This window comes from Teleopsis dalmanni, chromosome 1 (genome assembly GCF_002237135.1).
Source record: "Teleopsis dalmanni isolate 2A chromosome 1, ASM223713v2, whole genome shotgun sequence".
Taxonomy (NCBI): domain Eukaryota; kingdom Metazoa; phylum Arthropoda; class Insecta; order Diptera; family Diopsidae; genus Teleopsis; species Teleopsis dalmanni.
In genome coordinates, this window is record NC_051846.1 from 206,489,692 (window position 1) to 206,503,312 (window position 13,621).

The 13,621-nt window shown below is 28.4% G+C and overlaps 1 protein-coding gene across 1 annotated transcript in view; it reads left to right on the plus strand.

Annotated features, from left to right (window-relative positions):
• Nucleotides 1-6,109, plus strand: part of LOC119667131 (putative carbonic anhydrase-like protein 2) — an 8,382-nt gene extending 2,273 nt beyond the window's left edge. The window contains exons 2-5 of the mRNA XM_038076419.1: nucleotides 249-322; nucleotides 2,957-3,111; nucleotides 5,473-5,604; nucleotides 5,939-6,109. Coding sequence (XP_037932347.1) covers nucleotides 249-322; nucleotides 2,957-3,111; nucleotides 5,473-5,604; nucleotides 5,939-6,025 — 448 coding nt within the window. The 3' untranslated portion in view covers nucleotides 6,026-6,109. The remainder of the gene's footprint in view (nucleotides 1-248; nucleotides 323-2,956; nucleotides 3,112-5,472; nucleotides 5,605-5,938) is intronic.
• The last annotated feature ends 7,512 nt before the right edge of the window (nucleotides 6,110-13,621 follow it).

The window sequence follows — 13,621 nt, forward strand, 5'->3', positions numbered from 1 at the left end:
GTTGTAGTAATCCAAGTTATTTATTAGCCTATACAACTTATAATAATCCGGTGTATCAGAATATTATAGTAATCCAAAGGACTTATTAGTCTATACAATCGCACAATATACTGCTCATCAGCATATTAAAGTAATCCAAGAGACATAAGTCGTATTAGCTCTATTGAATTTATTAGCTCCTTATGTTGCTTTACATAAGCGTATAGGCAATTTCGAAATTTTAATGTAATTTAAAAATAATATCTTAGCTGTTTGACGGAACATTCCGTCTTGAGCGGGCATATTGACCAATTAGATGCTGCTTTTGATGGCTACGGTCATGGTGTGAATCAGAGAAGAAACTGAAGTCAGTTGCTCAACTGCTCTATCACTACCCGTCACTCACTTCCATTTTTGGTTCTCCTTCTTTAAATATCCGTCTTATACCTCTAATAAAGGCATTGAAGATATTATCTGTTATATTAACGCAACAAAGTAATTCTCGATCCGAAGTAAAGACATATTTACTTAAGCACTTTAAAACAATTTAAAACATTTAATTTAAAACAATGTTACCACAGTGGGTCCATTTTCAAAGCTTAATTGATTGCCGTTTTTGAACGAGGCAGGCTAATATTATAAAATGCAACAAAATTTACCAAAAATATTCAAAACTTTTGTACCACTGTCAAAAACATCCACTAAAATCTGCAACACTCATGGATGTAAAATGGCAAACTAATCTCAGTATTCAAATATGTTTATCATCGATTCAATTTACTGCATCAACTTGTGATTTCAAAGATTGAAAGCTTGTCCACTAAGTTTACATAGCGCTGTATGACGACTTGATTTGGTTCTTTATATTTTTAAATCAATTAACTTAATAAAGTGATGAATCACTTTATGATACTAAGGGCTATAATTCCTCCATGATAATCTTTTTCAAATACACCTGATTTGGAACACCTATGCTGCAAGAAGCCGTGGAAGATCACAAACCATATGGTATAGTACAGTTTTTACATTTTATCGATAGCGATTATTAGGTGGCAATAGATTATATTGAAATTTATTTGTGAAATCTTGAAACTCGTAGAAAGTAGTACGGAAATAATAATAGAAACAGTAATTATAGAAAGCACAGTTAGACATGTTACAAACTTCGAATATTAATACAGCAGATAATAAATAATAAGTTCGTATACAAATTCAGACAGAAATTTAAACCTAATATTGAAGAGAAAATACTAGATATCTGATCACCTCCTAAATAGTCTTAGCCTCTACACAAGAAGTAATAACTGAAAGCAGGCGGCCAACACACTAGTATTCTCTAATGCCATTTATTGCACTAGATAAAAAAAACAACTATTTTATATTAACCAGTTAAATTACTCATCACTTAACGTTCGTTAAAGGCTCCCAAATTGTAAGGGCTGAATTTAACCAAGCTATACATACAAATAAATAGTTAGAAACGAAAATAGGTCACCACAATGGGCCGAAAATAGTAATTCTATTCGTAGACTATTCCAATCACTTCTTCAATCAACCAATCGAAGCAAAAATGTGTATCTACTTTCTTCTCTTTTGTGATTTTTTTTTTATTTATGTATATATGTAATTATTTATCTTTATGATATCCAAAACATCATAATGTTGATAGGTTACCGGAGTTTTGGCATTAATTACAGCTTATTTCTTTTCTTCAAAAAGATTATTCTCGTATATGTATAGGTAGATTATACTTTTTCTTCATTACTTATTATTGAAGTTCTTCGCTATTATCTTGAAATTATTTTTGTTTACTATATTCTAGCTAGAAATTATAGGTCTTAACATGCGAGGTTTGGTTAGGTATATTATAGTATAAATGTATTACAACCCTTGTGTGTCAATCCTCATTCTTCCTCTTTCTTAATATGTCATCCTTCTGTTACACGATTTTGTTCGGTCTCGTCTTCTCCTATTATACTATACTACAATTTTTAGACTTCATGTTTTTATTTCTTTATAAGTCCTTCTTTAGTATTTTTATCTTTGACTACATTTCGCCACTTCTTCTTAACAAAAATTTGCTGAAAAACTATTCTATTCACTTTTTACTTGCTCTTCTTCATTTATTTGGTTATATCTTGTATTTTTTCGGAATATTCAGGACTAAAGATTTACATTTTTAAACCTGCTTATATATTTTTATCCACTTCTAAGAAAAATTTCTGCCGAAATTTTCTAACGAACTACAAGTATTTTTTCACAAGAAATAATATTATACAATCCTTGTACTTCCTTAAAGCAAGAAAGCCATAAAACTTTAAATGTTTGCTTTGCTTCACTTCCGCGGTATTAGTGTGGCTTTCTTAATAGCGGAAACGGATATAATGGCAAGCAGACACGTTGCTGTTGTTGTCGTTCGCGTCGTCGTCGACATAAGTTTGAGGCAATTTGGCATGACGCTGTCCTGGTCTATGTCGACGGCATCATTTATGCAACTTCAACTAGCCTGGCCAATTCTGATTTTTTCCAAATTCGTTAAAGTTTCCGCCCAACAACAATGCAAAGTCAAGTCGAAGCATAGCATAAAATCATAATTTTATGTTAGTTTTTCTATGCAAACTATGGATTCGACTTAAATGCAAAGGATCATAATTTCTCCTCAACTCCTGCCCCTGTTGCTTCAGCGCTTTTACCATATTTGCTACTACGACAGAAAGAAAGTAGAAAGTTTTTCGCGCAATTACCGTGTTATTTTATTATGAGTTATTTTATTGCACTTTGGCAGTGCATAATTTTGGACTCAGACACACAAACGAGTGTCTGTGTAATGCGAACATAACAATTACTCCTGCTAAATGTCAGTGGCAGCAAGAAGCTTTTTCACTGTCCTCTAAATTAATAGGGAAAAACATTCTGATTAAATTTACAGAATGTGCAAAAAATTATAAAAAGCAATATTTTTTTCTTATTCTTTTAGGTTTTTCAACACCGATTAGGCACATATCAGTGCGTTCATTGTTGCCAAACACGGATCACTACATCACATACGAAGGCTCAACTACACATCCTGGCTGCTGGGAGAGCACCGTTTGGATTATAGTTAATAAACCTATTTATATCACTAAACAAGAGGTTAGTAAAAATATACAAATCCTAACTACAATATTAATCACTCAATGATCTGTGACAAAAAAATTTAATTAAAACCAAACGCTGTGCATAATTATATCGCCAAATAATTTATAACAAAGCTTGTTTTAATTATGTTATTATCGCTTTAACCGTAGCCACTGTAAATTTTCATTATAACCAACCTTTTTAATACCCTTCGCACGCAAATTTCGAAAAATAAACTAATCGTGGTGACCCATCATATAACATGATAGCAACCTCAGATATATTCTTCATCATATACACCATTATAATGCTGTAGGCATGACTCATATCCGATATGCTGTGCCAATAATGATTTCTTTTAGTTAAAATCGTTTTTTCTACCAAAGACTTAGTTGTGGACCAACTAAATCCCAAATAAGATTTCAATCTATGAAAATAAAAGTAGGTCTCTTAAATTAAATGGTTGATCCGGTCTTGTAGGACTGTCCGCGCACTCATTATTATTGATTTATTTGTGGTTACGGGCCCAGTAAAGTACTATTCTGTTTTTGTTAAGCAGTTAATATAGCATACCGTGGTAGATCACCCATATTTCTGAAGAAAGCCTCCTGGAGACCAATGCCTTGATGGCTGCTTGGCTATCCGTGTTGATCTACGGAAATCTACGGAGATCTGTATAGATCTACAGATCTGCTTTCTGTAAGATATAGAAATGAATGTCTTTAAATCTTTTGGGGACGTTGAGTCAGGTCCAGACCTAAATGACTGGACTTAGAAGGCACAGGGCCATACACACAATGCGTACAGATTTTTATAGTTACAGCCGAAAACTTCTACACCAACAATTTCATTAGTGTACGGGATTTCTCTTACTCTATAATTAGACATGCCATTTTTCTACAATATGATATGGCATGAAGATTTCTAGATTTCCGCTTAAATGTAATTTCATATTCATGTGAAAGACACTAATTTCCAAATAGATGCAATTAAATAGTATCCAAAAGTCTATTTTCCATATTTTATATCAATATTATGATTTTTATTATTAAATTTCTTATCTTAAACTAACATATTTATGTGATTCCGACTTTAAATCACACAAGACCTTGCCACGTGTTAACTGGTCATCACCTGTTTGAGGATTGCAGTCGATAGCTTTCCTCGAAATATTGTGTTCAGGTTTACTGAACGTATGATCAATCTTCTTCCACTTGCAGCAAATAAATAATCATCTACATCGCCTTTTGTTTCGTAAAATACATCGATCAAATCGTGTGATCAATTCGATTCCACTTAGGGCGAAGAATTTCCGTGACTCCTATTTCACTGAATAATATTTACTTAATCTGTATGAAGAGTATTTTAGTTCTGGTAATGCCAAAGCTAACTTCTTTATTTAGTTTGCTTGAGTGTGGCGTTTTAATTTAATATTAGTTGTGTCAGATAAATAATTATTTAATTACCTTGTTAGCCACAAAATTTTGTGCAAATGTCGTATTAATTTTGCAACAAATTGAATTTGCAGTATTTTTGATTGCATTTCCCGGAATTATTCCGTGGCGGTCTCAAGCCACACAGATGCGGTAACGGAAATCAATTTAAACCGTGTTCATATGCACTATTTTAAATGGTAAAAATTATGTATTAATTGTGCACTTCATAAGCAATTAAGGACCTTTCAAAAAAAAAAAAGGACACTTATTTTATATGTGTTTAATTGCAGTTCATTTAATTGTTCCTGTTAAAGTTTCGACATATTTCATTTACAAGCAATTAAGTGCTAAGTGGTATTAAATTGCTCAAAAGTGTTTATATGGGTTTTTTTTAAATTAATTATGAATTGATAGTAGGTAACTTAAAAAATTTTTTTTTAATTTTAATTGCATATATATGAATAACTAAAAATCAGGATATTTTATTTTTACGAATACCATCTTATATTGCAAGCTTTTTTATAACTTTAAAGCTATGCATCTTTAAAGCATTTTTTAAATAGAAGTTCACATCTATCTACCAATTATCAATTGTTTATATTAAAGTAAAGTTCAATATAGACAGTTCAAATAAAAAAAACTTTCTTATATACTTAGAAGAAAAAGTTTTTTATTTAGCAAAAAGTTTTTATCTTTTACAGTAGATCAATAAATATTGTATCTGTAAATAACTATTAAAACTAAATAAGTGTCATGCTACTAATAATTAAAGAGAATTATATATATTTATTTTGTATTTTAATAATTTTTTTAGACTAAAATTATATCAGTTAACTTTTACGAACTACCATATATACTGCAATATACAATTAACTTGCGTATATATACTTCAAATTTTTTCAAACGTAATTTTATTTGTACTGTACTATTTTGTTTGCAGTTATATCAACTCAGACGACTGATGCAAGGTTCAGAGACTTCACCTAAAGCTCCATTAGGCAATAATGCGCGTCCTCTACAAGGACTTCATCATAGAACAGTAAGAACTAATATAGACTTTAAGAGAAACAAGGTAAATATAAAATTATTTAAAATATCTTCTATGTTTATTATTTAAATATCTTCTATGTTTTTATCAGCAAATAAAAAATACTTAGAATTTAAAAAATTTTTAAAAAGAATTAAGTGACTATTACAAATATTTCAAATTAAATACTAGACGCATCATAGGATTCATATAGTCCATAAATATAGATAATTAATGTATAGAATGGACTTGTTTTATTAAAGAATGTGACAGAAATATTAAAAATATGATATCTTAGAGAAATGTAATTTAATATAAAAATCTTCATAAAATCAATCCTCATTACTTACGTATATTTCTTCTTCTTATTGCATTGCAGAATCAAAACTCATGCCCTTCCATGTACAAGGATATGTATTACCGAGCGAATCGCTGGTCACCGGACACAGGACTTCTAATTCGTTGACCGCACTATCTTCACAAAGAAATGCCGAGACGGATCCGCAGCAGTACCAGCTACCAAAGTAGCCACGAAAGCAACAACGATCATAAAAACTATAACAAATTTAAATTATTACTATTATTACTATTATATATAGTAGAAGTAGCAACAAACGAAAAATATTTTACAACAAATTAAAGATGACAGGAAATAAATTAAAATCAGAAGCCGGAAATGTGGCAAAACTAAAAAATATAGAGGAAGACTTTAATTTCGTCAACTTTGCAGACAACTTCGAAATGCAGACCCAGGCTTCTGGTGTGTTATTGCTTGCTTTACTAATCAAATACTAAGCCAACTTGCAAAATATTTACCTATAAGCATTCTTTTTATTATAAACAATTGATTTTTTTAAATTAAAAAGTAATAAGTGTATTTTATTTTAAAAAAAAATTATAATTATTATTATTTGTTACATATTATTTTTTAAAAAGAAAATTGTATAAATCGTATAATTTTATTACAGTTTAAACATTATAAAAATCAAAAACAAATTTAATAAATATGTATAACCGCAGTTAAGTAAATCATTTGTTTAGATGCAATATATTTATATAAAATATATATAAATAAATAAAAATTATATAAAAAAGCCGAGAACTGGTTGGGTGGACAATAAATATTTAAACAAAAATAGCGAAATATATTGTATTTAATATAAAACATAAATAAAACATAAAAAAACGCAAGAAATATATAAGCTAAACATATTGAATATATATGAGTAAAGCAGACAGCAAAATATACTAATGCGTATATAGCATGTTCGTTGTAAGCTAATATATAACCTCAAATACTTAATCAAAATTATACATATAATTAACACTTATCTTTATAATTGTGTTTACTCCTTGAAAATTTTTACTTTCCATTGCTATGTAATAACATAATGCTGGATACTCATACCGAAGTCTATTATCCTACATATAGAGACGATATACGTCGTGCTTAGTTTTAAGTACTAGATAAAATAAATTGTATTAACTATTATTTTTTTTATGAAAATTAATCATAAAATAAAGAATATATATTTAAACCAAATATGGTTATCCTGGCTAGGCTAGTGTTGTAAATGCTACAGAATTTATTTTGCTATTATTGTTCTGTCATGGAAGAGCTCAATTGTAGAATGTGTTGTCAGCTGTGGAATTATTTTAGCTACTACGATATATCAAGAATAGGAGCAATTATTTGTATACATATGATTCTATGTGGTTAATTATATTAATAATTTTTTATTTTAATATAGCAAATTAAATTATTACATATATAAATGTATTTGTAAACTAAATTGATATATTTATATATATATTATTATATATATATATACATATGTACCAAGTATATACTATGTATTTTAGTTAATAATGAATGTAATAAAGTTAATGATCACTTGTGTAAAATGCAATAAATATTTAATAAATAATGTATTCGTATATAGTCAAAACTATTACATATGTATGCAAAAAATAAATAAATTTAAAAATATATTGTATAGTTATAAGTTACATATTACATAAAAATATTAAAAAATAATTAGTGTATGCAAATAAATAAGAATGATTATAACAAAACTAAAACTTGAAGCTTTTTTATAGAGATTTTTATATTTTTAAAAATCATTTATAGGCGAATTATACTAGTTTACCTAAAAATATTTTAATCCAAAATATTTCAATCCGCTGATTAAGCCATAATCAGTTCGAATGATTATGAATGCATAGTATTCAACATATAGATAGATATGAATTCTTTTCTTCTGATGCATAAAGTATCTTAATGTAGTAGTAATGTTTATATTTCCATTAAACCTATTTCAAGTTGTTTTACTCAATCATTATTAGGAATATTTTTAGCAGGATTTTGAAAGCATGTTAAGCTCAGTACAATATCGAATCAGTTGAAAGCCCTAATAAAGCACTTTGAAGAATATCAGCTTAATTATTGGTAACATATTCAAACAGATGACCACTAGTTATCGAAAAAAAATGTTACTAAAGTGTACAAAAATGTATATGTGTTTCGAGCCTGTTGGGATCTGTTGAGAAAAGGGGATGAGGTACTTTGAAATATTTCAATTCAATTGTCGTTGAATATATTTAAGCAAATGATCCTGGTTACCAAAAAAAGTATACAAAATTATAGAATTATGTGTTTTGAGCCTGTTCAGGTCTGTCGTAGACATACCATGAAATATTTTAGTTTAATTGTTAATGAATATACTCAAACAAATGAACCGTAGTGTTTTGAGTTTGTTCGGAACCTGTTAAGCATTTTGATAAGGTACTTTGAACGATTTCACTGCATTAACTAATGTACTGATGTTTAAAAAGCGTTGTATTCGCTTTAATTCGTTGTTAGGCTAAGCTATATATTAGATACTCAATTACAATCAAGATTTTTGTTTATATAAATCGTATGGTGAATGCGATCTAAGAATACAACTAACCTATCTTTATTTTGATTTAAATTTTTCTCAATAGTGCAAGTATTTTTAAATATTTGTATGCATAAAAAGTTCAGATATATATCATGTTTAAAAAAGTACAGACGTGTTACGTCTCTAGTCCAAATAACACACCATCGCACTATAAGTGATCTCTTATATATTGATTAGTTTTTCGATAGTAACTTGCAGCTTTTCACTACCCCAATGCAACAGTTTTGTGTTTTATTTATTGATTAGTGAAAGAATTTTTTTTAAAAATAATTAAAACATTTAATTATTAGTGAAAGAATGAAAATAAGTCATTGAGGCGAATGTGTTGTGAAAAATCGTCATCAATATTATAGTAAGATTTCACAATTCCAACAAAATCAGCGATAGCAAGGTGCGAAATATATATGACTGAAACAACGCTGCGGAATTAAAACCACGAAATGAATAACCTTCATATGAAAGAAAAATGATAAGTAAAAAAATTATAATAAAAAGAATAATAAAAATAATGCATAATAATAGTAATATATTTATAAAAATAACAAAAATCATTTATGTATTATTCCAATAATTTTAACGACTTTTTTAATGACTTTTATTTAAAAAATTAAAACTTTTTCACTTTGACCAAATTTCCATAAAATTTTGAAATTTTTACTTCATTGAAATTGCAAGTAGCTAATAAAAATTTATAGCCTAATTTGCGGCGCACACACTCATTATTAGAACTACTTTGTACCAATTTTAATTAAAATGCAATTAATTATTAAACGTTTCCATTTTGCTTTGTCATTTATGCTCAAAATTAAATTTTGTGTAAAATTCATTAATGAATTTTACTTTAATACAATAAAAAACGGGAAGCAGACACACACACCAACACATTTACTTAAACAAACAAATTATAATGCATTTAAAATATTTATTTATTATTTCCTTTGTATACAAAATATGCTCACAAACACCCACACACACACACACGCATGCCGCTTTTCAGACGAAAATGCAATCTCTTCTGTGTTTGAGCGAAATTCCAGTGAATGAATACAATTGTATAAATTTTATAATTCTATTTATGTATACTTGTCACTTATTGTTTACATGTATGCGTGTTTATGTGTATGTTTGTGGGTGTGCGTCATTGCAGTGTTAGAGTGCTTTCAAAATTTAATAAACAATTGATTGCAATAGCTAATGTCAGTGCTGTTGTTGTTGTTGTTAGTGTTGTTGTTGATATTGTTCCATTGCGTTATTTCATTGTTTATGAAATTGAAAATTGCGCCTAAAAACAGGCAAACAAATTTCTTTTATAAACTTTAAATCGTTAAAATTTACGAAAGAAATCACAGCGGTTTAGGCGTTTAGCGTAATTAGTAATTTTGACTACACTTTATGTGCTGAAAACAACGGCTTTAATTTTAATTAGAAGCCTAGCACTACAGAAAAGGCTACCGCAATGGTTCAATGGTTGTGAAAATATAATTTTTTCCAAAACAGTTTTTTTGTTTCATTTGAAGTGTTTTGGTCAAACAGTTATGCTTAGAAAAAAAAAGTTTTTTTTTAATTTTTCTTTTATTATTTTTGATAAAGTAAGGTCTTATTTTATGTAATAATATTTCATTACGTTTCTCTTCTACTTGATTTCATGGCGAATTAATTTGTAATTAGTTTTGATTCAACCGCTGTAATTACTTTGAATAAATTTCCCTTTTTATGTTATTTTTTATGTATAAGTATTAAGGAATGGTTAAATCAACTTAGGCATGAAATTTTCAATATAGCTTTCCGGAAATTAGAAATTTGTTGAATTTAGAAATCCTTTAGTGAATTTGTGAATAATTCAAAAAAATTCAAATTGAAGCGAAGATTTGAATATATTTATAAATTATGGTAAAAAAAGTTATCTTAAACAAAAATATATACTTTAAAAAAAAATATTTAAAAATATTTTCATGTAAGTAAATTTCAATTTACATTAATTGTTAAATTATTGTATTAAGAGAACTTACTTATATATACGAGTAGCGCATAAGAACCTTACCACAGAGTCAAATATAAAGGTTAAGAGTTAAATTTTTAAGAAAACGATTTTCACAATAATTGTATTTGGATTGTTATCAGCCTCAAAAGTTTATAGATTTAAATAGTGTAATGCTTAATCTGATCAGACTATTTTCATTTCGTGTATGTGCACAGGCAATACATTCTTATTCTTTATTTTTAACTTGTAATTTTATAACTTTTTCTTATTGTTTGTTGTTATTACAGTTTCTAACAGATCTATGTACTCATAATCAAAACGTTTTATTTTGCTTGATTTTATTTAATACTTCTTTACCCATACCTTCCAACCTCCTCTCATTTTTTTCAAGTCGCTAATTTACTCATCTTTTCCTTGGCCTGCTTTTACTGCATTCCTCAATATATGCTCTTGCATGTCTTGAATCTTTCTAGATATAATACGTAGTATTAATGTACAATAATATATAAAAATAAATATATATATTTTAGTATTTTATAATTTGAGTTAATCTAACCTTTATTACATAAAGGTTACTTATCAATTCAGCATTGATTTTAGGATACTTCTCAGAATATCATCCCAACGAAATAGATTTGTCTCAAGTGAAGTAATGTTCTTATTACCAAGGAGAGAACACTTTTCTTTTCTTCTTTTAATACACTGAGGCATTATTGCACGTTTAGGGTTTGTTGTTGCATAAGAGATTTATGATAACTGCAGTATTTTCGTCCATTTTTCCTGATAATATGCTGATATTATCTTTGTGAATATAATAACTAAATTTTATCACCTTCTTTTATATATTTTTTCAACACTTTTTCAAAAATTTAAACTCGTTCTCCAGTTTTGGAAAATATGTATATCATAAAATAAAGGTGCAACGTAAGTGCTCTAAATTGCTTATTTGATTTTAATTTAGTTACATTCCTTATCTGTTCGGCTTCGATTTGGTCCAGAAGGAGGATTCTAATTAGGAATTCGTCAAAAATATTCATTTTCACTTCTTTTAATAATTTAAGTGCTTATTGCTCAGTTAGGGTTAGTTATAGGATAAGGGTTCTGCTATGATCGTATGCACTCTTTCATTTGATGCAATTGCTCCTCTTCATAGCAAACCTAATTACCAAAGTACCAAATTTGTATCAATACAATAACTTTTAAAGTTGTTTTAAATTTATTTTATTAAATTAAGTCGCTTTAAAGTTTTCAATGATTTTTTGAAGTAGAAGTGCATCTTAAATGCACTAAATTAATTCAATGCTTCATTGCTTCCGACTTATCGAGTGAATGAACTTAATTCAAAAACTCGCGTTGTGTAAGGGAAGGGAAATATTTAATTACCCAAATATGTTTAATGTTTACATACTTACTTATACAATATTATATAGTTGATGCAAATATTATTATTTGTGCATAATCAGATTGCATAATAAAAATGATTTAAATTAAAATGAATAATTTTCATAAGCATATGCGCTGATAATATCAAGTCCTCCTACTCGTATGTTGGCGCATGAATTATTATTTAATTTTTTATTTTTAATTCTGCATATTCCATGATTATTTAACCTTACTCCTGTATTATTTAATAAGGTAAACATTTGCCAGTATGAACAGGACAACACAGTGCCATGTGAAACTTGCTACATATTTCGGATTTCAGACAACATATTTTGTAGTTGCACACCATCCACTATCTGCTAACTACATTTAATATATTTCTTTGTTAGCAAACTAATTAAAATGAAAATACATTCAAAAAGTGTTAAATTGTGCAACAGCCGAGGACGAATATCCTGCAACCGTGAAATCTGGTTGAAAATGATATTTAATTTTGTTTGCAAAAATTTTCACTTTACGGTAAACGCGCTTGGCCAGTATTCTTGGTTCGTACGAGTCTATGTGGTGACCTGGAATCAAGAGTAAAATTAAAGGCAAATATGAACTTCAAACGATACCAAATGGAGTTTGGAAGCATTAAAGGTTTTACATATTATTTTGAGATTTTATTTTAATTCAAAATTTGTGGTGTGGTATTGTAATTACTTAATGGATTACATTATAATGAAGTTTTCATTAAATTTTGTAGTTTTTAACGGAGTACTTTTTAACCATTATGGATGCTTAAAATTTGAAACAACTTAGTAAAATATTAACTCAACCAAAAATCAATCAATAATAAAAAGATTAAGTTACTATTACTTTTAAGGTTCTCTATAAGGAAGACATTGATTTTCCATAAACGATTTTTTACAAAACAAATACATTTGTTACTCTAGTAAGACTATGGTAGATTACTGAGTGTAAATTATCATTGAAAAAATAAGCGTTTATTATTTTGGACTTTCAGTTTTGCTTATGTGAAATTGTCTACTTCATTCAACAAATTTTTGGAAACTAATTTTTTACTAATCGGCAGGAACTGACTTTGATTTACTGAATGAAAATATTTTGTATACTCATCACCAGGAATTGCTTTAGGTATATCGGTTTAAGCTTTTAGCTGATTGGGTTGGTATCTAAAATATTTCCGTTCATTGTAAATTTCGATATAAACAGTAGACAAAGCTACAAAAAACCAAATACAAATACTGAGAATGATTGATAAGCATATTGCCTTTTTGACAAATAAATCTCGTACCGGGATAGTATCATGATATCTTGATATTGTACCTCGCTAAGAAAGCAACTAACCTATTCTCGATTTTTTTCAAATCCGTCAAATTTCGGCTGCTCTTATCCGTAGAATTTCCAGATAATATTCTACGTTCGCTGACCATCACTGCTATTATAAGACAATTTCCTTTGATTTGAAGAAAACAGTCAGCATAGTCTTGATTTGAATGATCTGAAAAACTGAAGACGATTGATAAGAATGATGTCTATTTGGTAAATATCGTGATGGTTTTATGCCGCAGCTCGCGAAGTTCTTCTCAAATTAGTCGCAATCCGGCTGTCCTGAAACGTTGAACTTGCAGATAATAGGTATTCCACTTTCACTAATCATAACCTAACTTATAAGACAAATTTAATATGAATAATTTCCTTTAAATTGAAAGAAACCATCAGCATTGTCTTGATTTCGCTGATCTGAAAG